The 18615-nt window shown below is 42.9% G+C and overlaps 1 protein-coding gene across 1 annotated transcript in view; it reads left to right on the plus strand.

The window, feature by feature from the left end:
• si:ch211-186j3.6 (neural-cadherin) overlaps positions 1–18615 on the plus strand; it is a 276175-nt gene that overhangs the window by 81501 nt on the left and 176059 nt on the right. The window contains exons 4-6 of the mRNA XM_068710718.1: positions 2114–2318; positions 9176–9287; positions 15298–15547. Coding sequence (XP_068566819.1) covers positions 2114–2318; positions 9176–9287; positions 15298–15547 — 567 coding nt within the window. The remainder of the gene's footprint in view (positions 1–2113; positions 2319–9175; positions 9288–15297; positions 15548–18615) is intronic.

Genomic DNA, 18615 nt, shown 5'->3' on the forward strand with positions numbered 1-18615 from the left:
CACGCTGCATCAACGTAGTCTGATGAAGACTCCTCCACACGCTGCATCAACGTAGTGATGAAGACTCCTCCACACGCTGCATCAACGTAGTGATGAAGACTCCTCCACACGCTGCATCAATGTAGTGATGAAGACTCCTCCACACGCTGCATCAATGTAGTGATGAAGACTCCTCCACACGCTGCATCAACGTAGTGATGAAGACTCCTCCACACGCTGCATCAATGTAGTGATGACGACTCCTCCACACGCTGCATCAATGTAGTGATGAAGACTCCTCCACACGCTGCATCAACGTAGTGATGAAGACTCCTCCACACGCTGCATCAACGTAGTGATGAAGCCACCTCCACACGCTGCATCAACGTAGTGATGAAGCCTCCCTCCACTGCTTGTTTGTGTGATTTGCTGGCATCAACGGTGTGTATTGCATTTAAAAAAAAATGCGTTAATGCGTGATCAAATAATTGTCGGCGTTGATTAATTAATGTGTTAACGTGATAGTAACGCGTTAAGTTGCCCAGCAGTAATTATTTTAAACGTGATTTTGTAAACGTCATATAGTAACTGGATTTGGACTGTATTGGACTGTATTTGTAGAGCAGGAAATTGATTTCAGCTGCATAGCTGAGCCCTCAGTTTGATTCTATTCTACCTGCCCTCCCTTACCACTACAGTCCATGTGTCAAATTGTATCTGCTTCACTTATTTACCCAACTTGTTTTCTCTATTATAATGCAGTCTACTTCATTCTAATCTATAAACATCCATTCTCCTCTGCCTATACAAGAGCATACTTTAATCTTCTGTAGTCAACTCCGGCAACTCTACTTTTCTATCACAGCAACTTAACAACCTGCAACTTAACATGTAGCCACTGCTCAGGAGGCGGTACTAAATCCAAGCTCCAGGTAAGCCCGCTCTCTGAGCCAGGGAACGCAACAGCTTGTGTGCAACACCACAAGCATTGCAAATAACAATGTGTGCGCTTGTCCAAACACTTTTAAGGAACTGTGTTTTTTTAAAGGATATCTCCAATATTTATGTTAAACCTCCCTGTCATTTGTTTGTCCGTATAATCTGTAAATAGTTTGCGGTGTTTGGAGCACATTACCAGTAATGTTTACCCAAAAAACTTTTATCTCATATTATAACAATTTTTGTAATAAAGAAGTCGTCTTTTAGCTGCAAAGCACTTCAGAAGAAAAAAATTACAGTCATTTAGCAGAAGCTTTTATCCAAAGCGACTTACAATAAGTGTATTCATCATAGGTATTCAAGAGAACTACTAGTCACCAGAAGTCATAAGTGCATCTCCTTTTTTAAACAAGCATCTAAGAGCATGAAGCAGAGCATAACTCAGAGCCAAAGTACAGAGCAGAAACAAACCAATACGAATACAATAAGTGCAACAAGCTAGTATGAATACAATAAGTGCTGAGTGGAAGGTTCAGGGTAGCACTTCCTGAAGAGGTGAGTTTCCAGCCAGGCAGCGACTCCGCTGTCCTGACGTCAGTGGGAAGTTCATTCCACCGCTGTGGAGCCATGACAGAAAACAGCCGTGACCGGGTCGATCGGCCGCAGGGACCTCTGAGCGACGGGGCGACCGATCGCCCCGAGGCAGCAGATGCTCGTGCTGCAGCATGCAGTCCTTTTCTTATCATATTCTTCACCTGCAGCTCTGCTATGAAGCAGACAGAGCGAGACCGGCACCCGGTACTAGAGAGCTGGACAGTGGGTTAATAGCTGGTCTGGTGCTGGTCCACTCCGCTGACCTCTTACTGCAGGACGACCCCCCCTAATAATAGTCCCATTTAAAAGTAATTGGTGTCACTTTTACAAAGACATATTTGAGGACAGTATGTTACTTAAAGCAGAGCCTAAAATATAAGCTAGGCAAGTTCTTCAGTTCAGGTTATGGTAAAGCTCCGGGTTATGGCTCGTTAAGTTGCCATAGTGGAAAAGGCCCATCTGCAGCACAGAGTTATTCTCTACACCACTCTAACATACCAACATGTTCAGAAGACCATGCAGATTCATACTCCGCTCTCTGCTACCTCGCCCTCTACTGCACATTCAGTCAATGGTGCACTTTTTCTCCATGCCTCCCCAGCTTCCTGGTCACACCTGCCGTGTCCTTCCAGAAGAAACCAATCAGCTACAGCCTTCTCATCAATCCCAGCAGCCTCTTCTCCATCTCAGCAGAGACCGGTGACATCAGCCTGACCCGCCCTATCGACTACGAGAGCGACCAGCACCGCTACTTGCTGCTGGTGCGAGCCAGCGAGGGCCTGGACAGCATGAGCAGTGCAGCGGAGGTTTGTCTCTCTCTCTCTTTGTGTGTGTGTGTGTGTGTGTGTGTGTGAGAGATGTGAATTCAAAGCCACATTTCCACTGTCAAATTCAATGACTTGACGGTCTTCAAACCTCAAAGATTGTTGACATTACAAGGCTGTCTCGTCAAGTTTTGCGCAGTCTGTACAGCGTACTGCAAACAATATCTGACAAGTCCTCAAATTAATAAGTCTTCTACGAGTGGGATGGTGTCCGGTTCTTCTACTTGTTCCTCACGTGGCACGGCTGACTTTGATCTGCTGCATTTCAAGCTACTGTCACGTACTTCTTGGACAGAATCGCAGACCCAGTGTAGTGGAAATTGGCCGGTAGCTGTTGAGCTGTGGTGAGCAGTGGTGATTATGTTATAGCTTGCAGACAATAAAGTAACCACACATGGTCATTAAATCCCAGTCTGCTCTGAAACGTCCTTGGATGCTGTTAAATTTAAATGTATTGATCTACAGTTGCTGTATGGATGTAAATAGCTGTGAATGTTGCAGTTAAAATGGTCGTTTGGTTCTAGGGCTTCTTGATTGGTCTCTTTTTTTGTTTAATGGGAGGCATTCTGAACTCCTCAATGCTACACGGGTTGTTCTGGGATGCCTTTAACCCACACTGATTGTAAAAGTTAATTAAAATCCTCAACCTAAAGACAAGACAACCGTGCACTTTTAGAGCACAAGTTTTTGTCTTCAGTCAAAGCCAAATAGACTTGTCTGTCTGGAACGACTGCTTTGGCATTCCCAATGACTTCCTTATGTTGTCAGGAAGTGAGAGAACAGCGGTTGACCGCTGCAGGCGTCCATGCATCTGGTTCAGTCTCCATCATTACTCTGGCCTCAGGCTAAAACATGTCCTGCTGAACCGATCTGTCCTCAACTGCTCCGCTCTGGACCCCTGTGGACTACAGAACACCAAGAGGCCGTACGTACAGAGCAAGAGAGAGAGGTGGGGGGGGGGATATTACTAGATCTAATAGTGAGAAAATGGAAAGAAAGAACGAAATTGTCAGAGTTGGTGCGTGGCCTTGTCTGTCCACACTCCTGCCCTGGGTGACCGGCCTCCTCAGCCCCATGCTTGCCCTGTGGAGTCTGGGTAGCTTTTTGAACATCCTCACATAGAGTCCCATCAGCGCTGAAAAGCCAGCACCTTATGTGCAGTGTAATACCACCAGATAGAAACTTACAAATTGCTGAGCATGCTGCAAGGAAAGAAGTCTATTTGCCAAAACAAATGAGTGATATTGTCTCAAAAATATGTACATGGTGCTATACTAGAAAACAACTATTTGTAGCACTCCGAATTCTGTCTCCAACATTTTACTGGCCAGTAATTGATTGTTCTGTGTCAATAGTGGCAGCATTGTGTTTGTGTAGGCTAATGCTGTTGAATCTTATACAAATGCCCTGCGCTTTATATTAGCTTTAATGCCCCTATATGTGCTCCTGAAGGGGTGACCATGGCTAAGTGGAGAGCAGGGTTGCCTTTCAATCAGAGGGTCGGCGGTTTGATCCCCAGCTCCTGCTCTACTAGTCTCATGTCAATGTGTCCTTGAGCAAGACACTTAACCCCAAAATTGCTCCCGCAGCTGCGTCTACGGCAGGGGTCACTATTAGGCGGACCGCGGTCCGGATCCGGACCCGGACGCCGTTGTATCCGACCCTGGACCTATAACCGATAGATAATTGAGAATTATTACATTTTGACGGAGCGCTTTTATTTTAACCGGCGCAGCTTTTCTAACCTTTACGGCACTCGGTCAGTGGTCCAGGAAACAAACCGACCAATTACATGCGTTGTAAATCACATCACATGATGCAGCTCAGTCAATCAAATATGTGTATTCTGACACGTTTCCTGACTGGAGTGAGATGTAGACACACGGGGGAGACGAGGAAAGAGAACGAAAGGCAGGAGAATAATTACGTGAGTCAGAGAAGTTGTTTCACATGAAGTTCTCCAAAAAGAAAGAATTTATAAAATAAAAATGGTCAGAGAGACCAGAGTGTGTCTCTTATGTTCAGAGACCGTGGCGATTATTAAAAGCGGTAAAGTGAAGCTCCACTACGAGACAAAGCACAACTCTTTAGAGCAAACGTATCCACTCACATCTGAAATGAAGACACAGAAAATAAACCTAAGAGCCCAATATGATCAGAATCCTAACATGTTAATTCATTGACCAACTATGATGTTAACAGAGAGAATAGAGCTGAAACAAGTAGTTTAATAACCACACATAAAGTCCATGCTCACAGATTGCTCTTGTTAGAAGATGAGAAAAATATAATATTGTGGCTTTTTTGATTGACATCACGTCACACCTGAATAAACTGAATTTAAAGCTGCAGGGCGATTCAGTGAAATACATTTTTCTAAAATGAATTACCTCATTTTAACCTGAGGTGAAATGATTTTGTAACTATGCACCATCTCCTCTAAAAGCCCATCTGAAATTAGACAAATTGTCTCATGAATGAGATTTTGAAGAGCTTTACTTTTGAAATGCTACATCAGAATGTCCTGGTTCTCTCTGAGTGACACCTTGAGGTGCTCTGCTATTAAGATGCACATTTTTCAAAAGGTTTCTGTTCTGTCAGTTATTATTTAATCCAGCCCTTATTTGACTTGAAATGAGAAGAACATTTATTTATGTATTTCTATGTATTATTTATAATCCATCCACTTAAATTTGAAAACTGAGAATAATAATTGTTAAAATATAATTGATGTGTACTTTCTTCATTTGATTTGACAGCTGTTGGCTACACAGAGACGTTGTTACTACTACTAGGCTTCTTGAATATATATATATATATATATATATATATATATATATGGCACTAAATAGCGCAAGTTAGATATTATTGTAATGTTCCGGACCTTTGCCCGAGGAGATTTTCTCAATTTGGACCTTTTGGACTTTTAATTGAATACCCCTGGTCTACGGTGTGTAGATAGATACTGAATTGTAAGCTTTGGATAAAAGCGTCTGCTAAATGACAGTAATGTAACGTAATGAACCGAACTGCTGCATCAATCATGACATCACATTGGAACAATTGAGAGGATAATGGAGGGCTGATTGGCTACAACAAATCGTAGGTGGTTTCAGTGCATGGAGGTGGTGACATTCAACACATTCAACTGTTTTAATATTGCGTTAAACAGCCTGCTCAAGGCGAGACTGCCGCGCCGTTACTCCGTCTCGCTGTTCCGTATAAAAGGTACGGACACAGAGCAAGAGGGCATTGTGGCTCTGTGTAAAAGGGACTTCTCTACAGATCTCTGTATGAACAAGGATTATGAGAGAGAGTGGAATATGTTGCGCATGCTCTCTACCAATAAATAAACCGTTTTTTATACTTTGAGGTTCGCTATACGGTATTCTGAGCCCATTTATTGCCTCCACACGGTTCTCAACATGGCGACGGCTGAGCCAGCAGCTCACGGCTAACTGCGCTATCGACGCTAACACCGCAAACAAACCGCAACAGTGCTGACAGAGCTAAAAGTGTGGTCCGTGGGGGGAGCTGCCCTACGTTTCTGCGATCACGCCCTTTAGTCAGGGCGGCGTTTTCAGATGTAACTGCTGTTTGAGCACAGCACAGAGCGGTAGCTGACACCTTTCAATACGTTGGCTCCAGTGCTACATGCTAATACACTGGTCTCTGCTGATTGATAGTACAATAGCCAACATTTTAGTATGCGTTATGCAACAGCAGACTACCAGTTTGAAGATTATTTTGGCTTAATGATTAAATCAACATTACAAAAATACAAGTGGAAATCAAATAATATTATACCTTTTAGTCTTTTACTGAAAGCGTTTTTGTAGTGAACAGTAATTTCCCAACAGGTAACAAAAGCTGTAGTGTTTGTGTTTGTGAGTGCATAAATATCCAAATGAAAATGGTGTTCACTAGATGTGTTGGTGGGTAATACTTAAACTCTTCTCTGAGCTTAATTTCTCTTTTTTTAGATTTAAATACAAACTAGTCAAGCCTACGCCTCTTGATCAATTAGCAGCTGACAGTTACAGGTGCTCTACATGTGCATTTAGGATTCAAATACGATACTCCAGCTAAAGTTCTTACGTGACGCTTTGTCTCTTGTGCCTTTTAGTATGGCCTGTTTTTGTAAAGATATGAGGGAGAAAAGCTATAAACTATCAGGAGATGCTTATGTCACTGGAGCCATCTGTTGTATTTGGTCTCTTTTGATATGTATGGTTTGTGAATGCACTTACCCAGATTGCTCAGATACCTGAGCTCACGTCGGGTTCAGTCCATTTAGGGTTAGCAAATAGATGCAGGAAAAACACTAAACCATTATACTTCAGGGACGAGGGTGACCGGACAGTGGCGGTCACGGCCTCAACAAATCCATATCTTTCCCCCCTGGCGTCTGCCCTCCTGCAGGCTCGTATTACACAGGACACGCCCTCTTGAGAATGGCAACCAATCCAAAATGGCGACCTGTGACCATGCCTAAATGGCATTTTGGTTGTGTGCACTATGTTCGATTTTAGACAAGAATGCAGCTGTCTGAGACTGCTTGGATCCGAGACACTTGCACACAATAACTGCTTGACTGCTTATTTTTAGTTTGTCCATCAATATGAATCAGAAGTGCTTTGAGCCGCACGATTAAAAGCATTCTATTTTCCCCTTGTTCTTGTATTAAAGTTGACTATAACATTAATAATAGGGGACTGCAGAAATAATGCTGCGTCTTCGATTTATGTAGCTGCTCTTTCTTTTCTGCTCTTCAGAAAATCTGTCTCTGTCTACCAACATAGTGAACAGAGGTGGTGTACTCGTGTTGACTGGAGTCACTGAGCATGACTTTAATTTGCAGGTAGTTTCCAAGTTTCTCCCTCCAGGAGTGATAGCTCATTGGCGCCATTAGTTACCTAACCAGCCTGAGACCGGCCTGCAGCTTCCCTGTGTGTGTGTGTGTGTGTGTGTGTGTGTGTGTGTGTGTGTGTGTGTGTGTGTGTGTGTGTGTGCGTGCGTGTGTGTGTGTGTGCGTGTGTGTGTGTGTGCACAATGTCTGTATTCGAGCTCATCTTGCCTTATTACCCCTCTCTTCTCATTCAATCTTGCTTTTCCTCAGCCTTGTACACACATGTGCCGTATGTTTATGTCTTGTCGAACCCTCGCCATTTCCCGTCATACTGGCACACAGGCACTCTGCCATGTAAACACACACACACACACACACACACACACACACACACACACACACACACAGAGGCAAACAAAGATTAACAGTCACTGGCAAACACAAAATCACCTCAGGGAGTTGACATGGTCCGATTTTATTTTGCTGTCCATTGCTTCCAAGCTGATCTTTGCTGAAGGATTAACTGATATTACAGAACTTCATCTTACCTACCAGGATTTAATACCAGTGGTATTTGCACACCACTCACAACGTGTGTGTGTGTGTGTGTGTGTGTGTGTGTGTGTGTGTGTGTGTATTGGAGAGTGGTGTGTAGTGTTTTTGTCTGTACTGCTGTGTTTTATAGGAAAAGAAGAAGTTGGTCTGGGGCTCAGAGAGGCTCTCCATCCAGCTCATGTCTGTATTTATTCCCCCTGAATGCTGCAAGCAGGCAGTCAACATCTGCCAGAAGATGCTGCGTTTGCCTTCATGCCCCTAATGAACTGAACAGCCTTACAGTGTTTCTCTCACACACACACACACACACGCACGCACGCACGCACGCACACACACACACACACACACACACACACACACCTACATGCTCACACCATATAAATTCTTTTCCGCACACTGATCCACTCATTTGTTAGCTATGGGCTTCTGAAAAAATTGCACAAGATTGCATTCTCCGCTGACTGGCGAAGTGGCCGACTCTGCAGAAGCTCCCCCACTGAGGTGGGGTAAATGAAGCAGAGGGATCGGGGTCAGGGCACGCCTTTGGAGCTGGTCGGGATGAGGCTTCCTCTTGGCTAGGGATAGGGTTAATTTGGGTTACTCGCAGATGAAAAACGACTCCGGACCCAAAGAAAACCAATTCCGGATGGTGCCTGGAGTAGTAATCCCAGATTTAAAATTTTCATAACACCAACCCGGTGTGACTTTTAATCTCCTGCATTTCCACTTGTGATTGCCTGGGCAGCTTTAGCATGTAGAGACAGTCACGGCGTTACTGAGACATGTATGAGAGGACAAATGCAGAGACTTCACGCTCGTTTCAAGCCTCATATGATAAAATATATTGTTTATGTTGAGTAAAATCTTTCTGTCATGTGGATTGTTTCTCATTGGATGGACTGCGAGAGATCTCTTTTCTGTTGCTCTTCCTGAGGTTTCTTTCTTTTTCTCCCTGTCAATGCCTTGGTTTTTTTGGGGTGGGTGTTGGGGGGGTTTACTTGTCCGATATGAGGGTTCAAGCACTGAGGATTTGTGATTTCGGGCTACACAAAGGAAACTGAATTGAATTGAACTGCTCCAGATGTAACCCCAATGCAGTTTGACTCAGGTATATGAGAGAAACCTGAAGCAAGACTCTCTGTTCTTTTGTTCAACTTTCAAGATTCCTATCTTGTCAGAAGAGTCCTTGAAGCATTTCAATTTCTTTGTTGTCTTGTGGAACGATCTTGATGATGGATTTATTTTTACCTTTAAGATTTGAATGCCAATGTTTTCGGTGACTACGTGTGACAGGGATTTGTGTGTTTTTAAAAGTCTTTGGTAAGCGGGTAGACTTTGTAAGTTACTCTTGCCAACCCCTCCTCCTCCCATCTTTGACTTCCTGCCCGTCTCTCTCCTTCTTTCGATCCCCTCCCCTCCTCAACCCCTCTCTCAGGTACGAGTCGTTATTGTCGATGAAAACGACTGCGTTCCCGAGTTCCTCCAGTCCATTTACAGCAAGGATGGCGTGCCGGAGACCGTGACCACAGCCACGTCCCTGCTGCAAGGTGAGACGCCCAGGCAAATCTCAAAAGATTGTGTTCCATCCATAACCCCCCCCCCCCATCAAACTCCCATCTGTATGTCCTGCTCGGCATCACTGAGTGCTTGTTTTCTTGACCTTGTTTTGCACTGAAAATACTCAATCCATCTCTCATTGTTGTTCTGTTGTACAGACTTGCTAGGGGACATGGAGATGTACTTCACTGTTCTTCACAAAAGAGCTAAAGAAGCTGCCTTTACTTATTGTAAAATTCTAGACTTCATCAAAAAACACAACATATTTTACCTCATGAATGCCTGGAAGTAAAGCTAAACCAGGTGCAGCTCAGTGGTGTGTGTGTGTGTGTGTGTGTGTGTGTGTGTGTGTGTGTGTGTGTGTGTGTGTGTGTGTGTGTGTGTGTGTGTGTGTGTGTGTGCGTGCGCCTGCGTGGGGTCTGTGCTATGGAAATGTTAGAGAAGCCCCGCTGTAGAGGCTTTCAGAACAAAGTAAGAGTGGCTGAGCTGTTTTAACATTGGTGTGTTTCGACTGGTAGGGAAACTGAGGAGGTGCTTGTCAGCACTGGCAGCCATGAAATCACCAGCGCTTCCATCAGTGCAGCTGCTCCAGCCTCTCCTTCCTGTAACGACCCAATTTCCACACGGGGATCGCTTAAGTTTCATCTTATGTGGGGAAATGGTAATTGTAACCGTTGTGGGTGCGACTTGTCACAACTTGATCTGTCACAGTGTAGCTTAACTCTGGGGAGGCCACTTTTTGAGGTTCTGACAGACTGCCAACAAAACATGTCGCACTTCTCTATCCCTCTGCACGCTGCATAAAGAATACACATTCTGTAAATAAATTAACATATATATATCTGACTAATAGAAGAACAATCCCACTTTAAAAGCAACTCAACATCATTCTGTTTACAGCTCAAAACAAAGTGGTGCTTCAAATTCAATAAACAGGTTTGCTTACTGTTGGCTTAAAATGAAAACACCAACCGGGCAGCAAATGAGTATTGACAACAAAAAATGCAGGAAAATAAAACGCTGCATGCACTATGTAAATTATTAATGACTGCTGTTTTGACACGGCATTGAAAGTGCTCATTAACTTCCGCTGCAGGCGGAAAACTTTTGGATGGGGTTTCCACTACAAAGCATTGTTGAGGCGCTACGTTTCCCTGTTGTCCGTCCAGTGCATTCTCCTGAACACTATATCTCAGGAGCGCCTTGAGGGGATTTCTTCACATTTGGTACCAACTTCCACTTGGACTCGAGGATGAGCTGATGAGAAAACTTTGGTGGTGAATGTCCGAGGTCACCGTGGCCACACAAAACACGTTTCTGCGCGTAACTCCAGAATCTATGAGCTAATTATGAGAATTCCACACAAATGTCTGAAAGGATAAAATGATTAAGTGGTGACGTTTTGGTGAGACGTGGATGTGAACCGCAAATTGACGGAGGCTGTAATTGTAGTAACATGTGTGCTGTATTCTCGCTGTAATGCATTGCAATCATTGTAATCATCCACATCGCTATCATTATCATCCATATTTAAATTGCCTATTTGATAAACGGCAAATGAGTAGCACACACACAGTTTACTCAGTGTGACAGCAAGTCACAGAACAGCTTTGATGTGTGAAATCCCTTTGTATCCTGTGAAAATAGGTTTGTCTTTGCAGCTGGAATTCCATATAGCTATAGCATATATAGCTATATGCTATATGTTAATATAGCTATATTATAGCATATAACTATATCATAGCATATAACTATATGCTATAGCATAGCTATATGCTATATCATAGCATATAGCTATGCTATGATATAGCTATATTAACATATAGCTATATGCTATGATATATGCTATAGCTATATAGCTATAGCATATATCATATCATATAGCTATATATGTTAATATAGCTATAGCATATAGCTATATGCTATATATGATATATGCTATATCATATGCTATGATATAGCTATATTAACATATAGCTATAGCATATATAGCTATATGCTATATCATATCATATGATATGCTATATAATAGCTATATGCTATGATACAGCATATAGCTATATCATAGCATATAGCTAAGACAGTTTAGTTGAGTAAAAGTGAATGAAGCTGTGCAAATGAAAAGTAAAAATCAACTTTGTGCAGTTGTTAGAAACACATCTACAACAACAAACAGCGCTAATGCTCCGATAATGGCTAATAATACTTAGGTTAATGTTGATGCATGTGTGGGGTAATGTGGGGTTACTTTTTTGGGTAATGCATATGTATTAACTTTGATTTATTTTTATGATTACCGTGGCAACCGTCGAAGAAAACAGAGATTTGTTTCAGCCTTACTATTTCTGTCATCTGTCAAATTGTAGTGATTGAGGGAGAAAGTTACTGAGTGAGTAAGGAAATGAGGTGTTTGGTGTAGGAGGCACATGATGCGCTCAGCTTGCTGCCATCAGCAGGTGCACTAAGGGAGGCGAGAAGTTCCACCCTGCTGTGTGTGTGTGTGTGTGTGTGTGTGTGTGTGTGTGTGTGTGTGTGCGCCCCCACACGTGTATTTGTGTGTGTGTCGGGCGAAGGTTGTCTGTACTTTTGTGAGTATCTTTGGCAAACAAATACGAACCAGATGGTATATGTTTATGATATCTGAAAAAATATGTATTCTTGAACCTTTTACATATTGTAATTTGAATATAGGCAAAAATAATAATAATAATGATAATAATAATAACAATAATAACTTTATTTATAAAGCACCTTTAAAAACAAAGTGCTTTGACAGACGAAGACAACTAAGTTAAGAGTTAAACCCGGGTAAAACCGTGCAACAGATGAAACGGAGAAAAACAGTCAAAATAATAATAAAATAAAACAAAAGAATTTAAAACAATAAATTAATAAAATTGACAAATAAAAGCTGTAAAGCAATACACTTTTATATCACAGATTGGGCTCCGTAGCCAAGCGCTCTTCTTTTTACATTTAAAAACTAAGTGCAGTTAAAATGCTCATGTCTCAATGAATGTGACTGATTCAGTTCTGAGTGCACCTGAAGCTGAGCAGCCCAGCCTCCTCAAATGAAACCCTTTCCCCTTACTTCATTAAACGGGTTAAAAGGCACGGTATTAAACTAAATGAGGGAGAAAAGGGCGTCCAGCGTGGTTTTGCTAAATCATGTGCTAGTAATCCCATAATCACTTCCATCATGAGTGGACAAATGTGTACTCCGCCAAGTTGGATAAAAGAACTGCAGAGTGCCAAGCAAGCCAATTATGTTGCTTTCCATAGAGATCCGAGTCTCCTGCAGTTTCCATCTTCAGTACAAAATCATTATATTTCAGACGGACATGTAGCGATGCCAGCACAACAATGCTGATTTAAGATTACAGAGGGACCCGCTGATGAATACATGGTGCTCTGAAGAGTACAAATCTCTACTTAGTAAATTAGATATTGACTCATGTGTGACATGTGTTTGGCCGCTGCGCGGGATAGGACGGCGCCGCACTCCATTTTCTACCCATCGTCCCTGGATGAGAGGTTATTCATCACTTTACAGCAGCAAAACGGCTGCATTTCAGTTGTGATTCAGAAAAGCGTCAGTCCTTGTAGCCAGGGCGGCAGTGCAGGGTAAACATCCGTAAATTCACTTTATCCAGCTTGCAAATCTGACCATAAATCTAAATAACAGACTTTACAAACGCCATGGTTTGTAATATAAAAAAGTGTGGACACAAATTGCCATTTCCACACCGGATTTGATGCAGTTTTCAGTTGTGTACTGCAATTTTTTTTCCCTGCTAAAAAGAAGGCAGTGTGACACAAAACACATAGAGAAGCAGCTGTAAACTAAAGCTCAAGGGAATTTAATGATAAAACACCCATTTTGCTTGCAGTGTTTACTGTACATTACAATGTTCTTTTCCTTCCGTCTGAATAACACAGTTTTGGGAATTTACTCGGGCAATTATGTAACACTTTATTCCAAAAGATGCACGAAATGTGTTCTTTTTTTGTTGCCTGTCGTCCTGCTTCACCAGCTGATTATCAGACCAACACTCTGAAGACGGAGCTCAAACCTGGCTACAGGTCAGCTGTGAAAGCAGTTTCTCTCGATTTGTAACTTCTACAGTGACTTTCATTAGGGTTTCCATTAGTAACAATGGAATGCGCCTCTCTGTTGCAGTTCAACTAAATTGTTAAGGGCACTTTCATCTTGCAGCTTTATGAGGGAAGATGTTTTTTGGAAAATGTAATTGATTTCAGTTTAATTTGATGATGAAAGACTGGAGGCCGCAGTTAAAAAACATTTCATTGAATACAGCAACCCTTTGCAGAATCAATTAATCTGTTATGTTCCAATTAAAATTGGACTCGTACTGACATAATGGAATAAAACTAATTATGTGGATAAATACTGACGGAGTTTATAAACCTTTTAATAAACAGATCCTTTCGTTTTGTTGACATTTTGTTAAAATATGAATTTGAAGTGTGCAAAGAGTTTCTCCGATGCTTTATGGCAATGACGAAGTGAAGCAGACAGAGACGTGTTAATGTGTGCGCCTGTGTTCCTGTGCTTCTGAGCTTGTTGTTTTGTGTGTGTGTGTGTGTGTGTGTGTGTGTGTGTGTGTGTGTATGGGCACGATCCAAATGCAATGTAAGGTGAATTGAGAGTTTGATGGCCAAAAGACTTGTTTGCAGAAAATATGCTTATTCAAATCCCTGGAGGATCTTTTCAGTTTTAGCAAGGCAATCAATTTGTGGCCGAGCGAGTTCGGGCTCCATGGATTTCCAATGTGTAACGTAGAAACAGAAATGTTGCAAAATGACAGTCCTTTCAATGCACGCTGTGCAAATAACACTTACTCCCTCTGTGTGAACTGAACATTTAAGTCAGTGGGGGCATCACCTCCTTTTCAATCTTCACTTTGCTCACATAGCATGAGAAGTGATTACCTATCCTGTGCTAATGGTAAGTTCCTCAAATACAAGATAGAAGAAAAGAAAACATTATAAATTGAACAGATTGTGCTTCATTGTTTGATTGTAATGCTAATGTTTCCTCTTTCACCATGACTTTGATCGTATGCTTTACTGGCATAATGAGTACGTTTGTTTCAAGTCATTTCATTTTTTAAAGAAACCCAAGTGGAAAGAAAAAAGGTAAAACAACTATTGACTCTGTAAGACCTGCTGTAGAAGTCAGGCAGTGAAATGTTACGTGCACTTTTCTGACATTTTGCCAGACTCTAAGCTAACCCCGCACATTGGATTTATAATTAAAATATATTTACTGCATATTGATTAATAAACCAAATGTGCAGTCAATATGTTCCAACAACAATCTTTTGCAAAAAAACAGAATGAAATAAAACTCTAGAGTAGTGAGTTTATGTTGTCATGCTGTGTTAAAGCATTTTTTCCTATGTGTTTCTGATTTAGACTGAGAAAGATGTCTGAGTGTCTGACAGAGCGTTTGCGTGTTTAAGAATGAATAACAGCCTCATTAAGGCTACATCCATCAACATCGACGGCCTTGCTTTCACACTGTAAACAGAGAGCCTACTGCACCACTGGTGGTGTTAGAGAGCCTCCTGCACCACTGGTGGTGTTAGAGAGCCTCCTGCACCACTGGTGGTGTTAGAGAGCCTCCTGCACCACTGGTGGTGTTAGAGAGCCTACTGCACCACTGGTGGTGTTAGAGAGCCTACTGCACCACTGGTGGTGTTAGAGAGCCTCCTGCACCACTGGTGGTGTTAGAGAGCCTCCTGCACCACTGGTGGTGTTAGAGAGCCTCCTGCACCACTGGTGGTGTTAGAGAGCCTACTGCACCACTGGTGGTGTTAGAGAGCCTACTGCACCACTGGTGGTGTTAGAGAGCGCATCACATCAGTCTTCTTAGGGCAAAGGAAAAGTTGGGATCCAGGTGGCCCTGGTTTTGTCTTTTAGTTCCTCTAACTTCTTTTTTTTCCCTATTCTCTATTTCTACGCTGTCACCTCTAGTGTCCGCCAATGACTGTGACTCCGAAGAGAATGCAGAGCTGACCTATTACACCCTGAGTCCAGACTTCACCATTTCCCCTCACGGGACCATCTTCCCTGCAGGGCCTCTGGACTACGAGAGGTCCAACCACCTGTACGAGTTCGTAGTGATGGCAGTTGACAAGGGGGAGGTCCCTCGCACTGGCACCACTACCGTGCGGATTCGAATGGCTAACGTCAACGATGAGGCGCCCGAGTTCTCCCAGCACATGTAAGTAAGACTCGGGCTTCAAATCTCCGGATTTTCTCGCAGCTGTTCAGTTAAAACCCAATGGAAAGAGGTTTTGATGGGATGAGATGTTTTCCCTGTAAAAGCTCCCTTTACTCGGTGTCAGATTCCTCCGTGAGGGTGAGGCGCCAGAGGCTGACGCTCATTCTGTTGAGCAGGACCTCAGTTGTTAGCAGCATCGCCCTGGAGTTCAGCAGGCTTTATTTGCATGACATCTGACATGCCAAAGCACAATTAGGATTATGAAATATGACGATTGAAATGAAGAAAAACTAAATGAATCAGAACCATTTTATTTTGGGGTGCGTGTGAACCATTTGACACTGTGGAGCCGCTGCACACAGTGGGGTTTTTCAGATGTGCTGTAGTCTGACGCCATAATTATTAAAAGCAATCATTAGATGAAGCCCAGGTTCAATTTCAGCTGCTGTCTGCCAAATTGATTTGGCCAGGAGAAAAAGTTGCCGTCCTTTTTATGCGCTCTTCTCTCCTGTGGATTTAATTGATGGCCTCCTCTCCACCCCTTTGCATTTTCTGTCTTTATCGTATGAAGATACACCGACAGTAGCGTGGCTCTACATTCAATAGGCTGCAGCATGCTTGGTGGATATCGAGGGAAAAAAGATGGTTAAACCGATATGTAAAGATATAGAGGGGGGGAGGGCAGGGGGGGAGTCAGGTCAGCTCCTCACAGCTGCCTCCCAATTCAACATTGCAGCTGCTGTTAACCACAACTCCAGTGATGCTGTGGTGCCTGCATCTTTTAATTGGTTGATTTTCTGGCAGAGTGGTGAGGCAGGGTCAATCAGCCATGCCCACCAGCACCCTCAGGGGGCCTTGGGCACGCTCTCTTCTGTGTGTGTGTGTGTGTGTGTGTGTGTGTGTGTGTGTGTGTGTGTGTGTGTGTGTGTGTGTGTGTGTGTGTGTGTGTGTGTGTGTGTGTGTTCTGTTATTGGGAAGGTCTCTGCAAAGTGTTGGTATGGACAGAGTGATGTAGTTCTAAAATGCATTCATGCATCTGATATGTGTGTGTGTGTGTGTGTGTGTGTGTGTGTGTGTGTGTGTGTGTGTGTGTGTGTGTGTGTGTGTGTGGTTGTGTTGTGTTGTGTCGATTTACTGACGAGCGACAGCAGAATTATCAGTCGGTACTTTCTTCTGGAGCCCTCGACCCTCTACTGCAGCTGCCACAAAAACAGTACTGGACAATCAGTGATGTATCACTAACACACACACACACACATATGCGTGCATGCCTGGGAGAGACTGTGTGCGTGTGTATGTGTGTGTGTGTGTGTTTTGAGTCAATGCATGTGATGGATAGAGATGAGAAGACGGAGAGAGAAAGAAGTCATTAAAGATATCATTATCGAGGCAGAAAATCTGTCCCATTTGTATCGATTGTTGGAGTTGGAAGCTTGCGATAATGAGTTTCCATGTGTGTATGCAAGGGCTTTAGGTTTCAGGTTTCTTTGGTGGGGACGTATACGAGATGGGGGATCGTGACGTCTTCCTCCAGGAAACACTTCATTTCCTGCATTCTGGGATATTTGTATGCACTTGTATGGTAGAAATGTCTGCCCCCTCTTACTCCATTAGTTGACTTATCGATGGTGTTGGTCTTTGATTTCTTCTGTAGATTAGTCATGTTTTTAGGATTTTTCATGCAGAATGACTTATTTCCAAGAAACGTACAAGCACATCTCTGGTAAACACAAGATTTAAAGTGTTGCTTTTGCATTGTTCTTAGTAGAGAAACAAAGTTATACAGATCTGTCTATTAAATCAGTAGACAGATTCTATTAAGCAATAATTGAATTCCTAAAGAAATCCTAATCTCTGCTGAGTGAACACAGTCTTGATTTACTCTTCCCTCCTCTTTTGTGTCTTTAATTGTTTGGCCAATTAAATTATTTAAATGTGCGTGTGGCATTTATACACCTCAATAACTGGACTTTAATAACTTGTGTGTTTCAGCAAGATCTCTGCGTACTCAAAACATTTTTCACATATCTGTGTTGTTTGAGATGTCAAGAATAAAGTCAGAATATGTTGACAAAAGTTGTAAGAATAAAGTTTCAATTTAATTAGAAAGTCACTCAACCTGCTCTATAAAACAGCTCCACTTGTGATCAGGCATAGATCTCATTATTGTCTGCAGAAAATGTAAACTTCACCACCTCTTGTAGATGCAGGCTGTATCCACTTTAACACAATCATTCGAACCAGAGGTGTTATTTGTGACCGCTGTGCTACAGAACTATTCCATAAGGACCGTGTGAATTGTAAAAGCCGACTCAAATCTCAGCTCAATATTCCATCAGGAGGAGAATCTGAGAGGTACTGACACTCGTGGTCATCCAGAGATCCATTTCAGGCTCAAAGTATAAAAATTAAACTGAACAGTATTACTTTGAGGGGGGGGTGTCATTGCTACTTTCTTTTGACTGCTGGCCGTGGTGTTGATGTTTGTCACTGACCACCGGTGCAGAAAGGAGGCGAATGAAAGGAGAGCTACTGTTTTCTCATCAGTTGGACACTCTCGCTCTCAGGTCTGCCTCTTCACCGCGTGGCTCTCCCTTCCCGGTGAGTGACAGAATAGCCGCCTTTCATCTATTCGTCGTCACTTTGCGAGCTATCGGGACCTTATTACCGTACCTGCCGTCGCCTGCCTGTTGCCACGGAAACCGCCCCCTGGGAGCCTTCCTCCACCGGTGGACGCGTGTCCAGGGTCCAGTCCAGAAAGAGCGCCGACGTGTAGCTGTTTAGGAGCCGAGGAGCAGAAAATCTCAATTTAAATTTCTCAATGATTATCTTTGGAACTGGAGTTTTCGGAACTGGTTTGCGACGCCAAACCTTAGCTTCCAGTGGAGAAGGCGTGACGAAGGGCCCTCTGAGGACCACTTTCAGTGGAGAGAAGCTAAAGAAGCGCCTAGCTTAACGTTACTGTTGCCGAGCTTGTCGGTCCTTCCAATCCAGCGCTGTACGTATGAAATTTGCGGTGACAACTTTTGCAGATTCACCACATAATAAGTACACATTTTTAAAGACAA

Source organism: Cebidichthys violaceus, unplaced genomic scaffold (genome assembly GCF_023349555.1).
Source record: "Cebidichthys violaceus isolate CVI_PGR_0920_01 unplaced genomic scaffold, fCebVio1.0.p SCAF_16, whole genome shotgun sequence".
Classification (NCBI taxonomy): Eukaryota; Metazoa; Chordata; class Actinopteri; order Perciformes; family Stichaeidae; genus Cebidichthys; species Cebidichthys violaceus.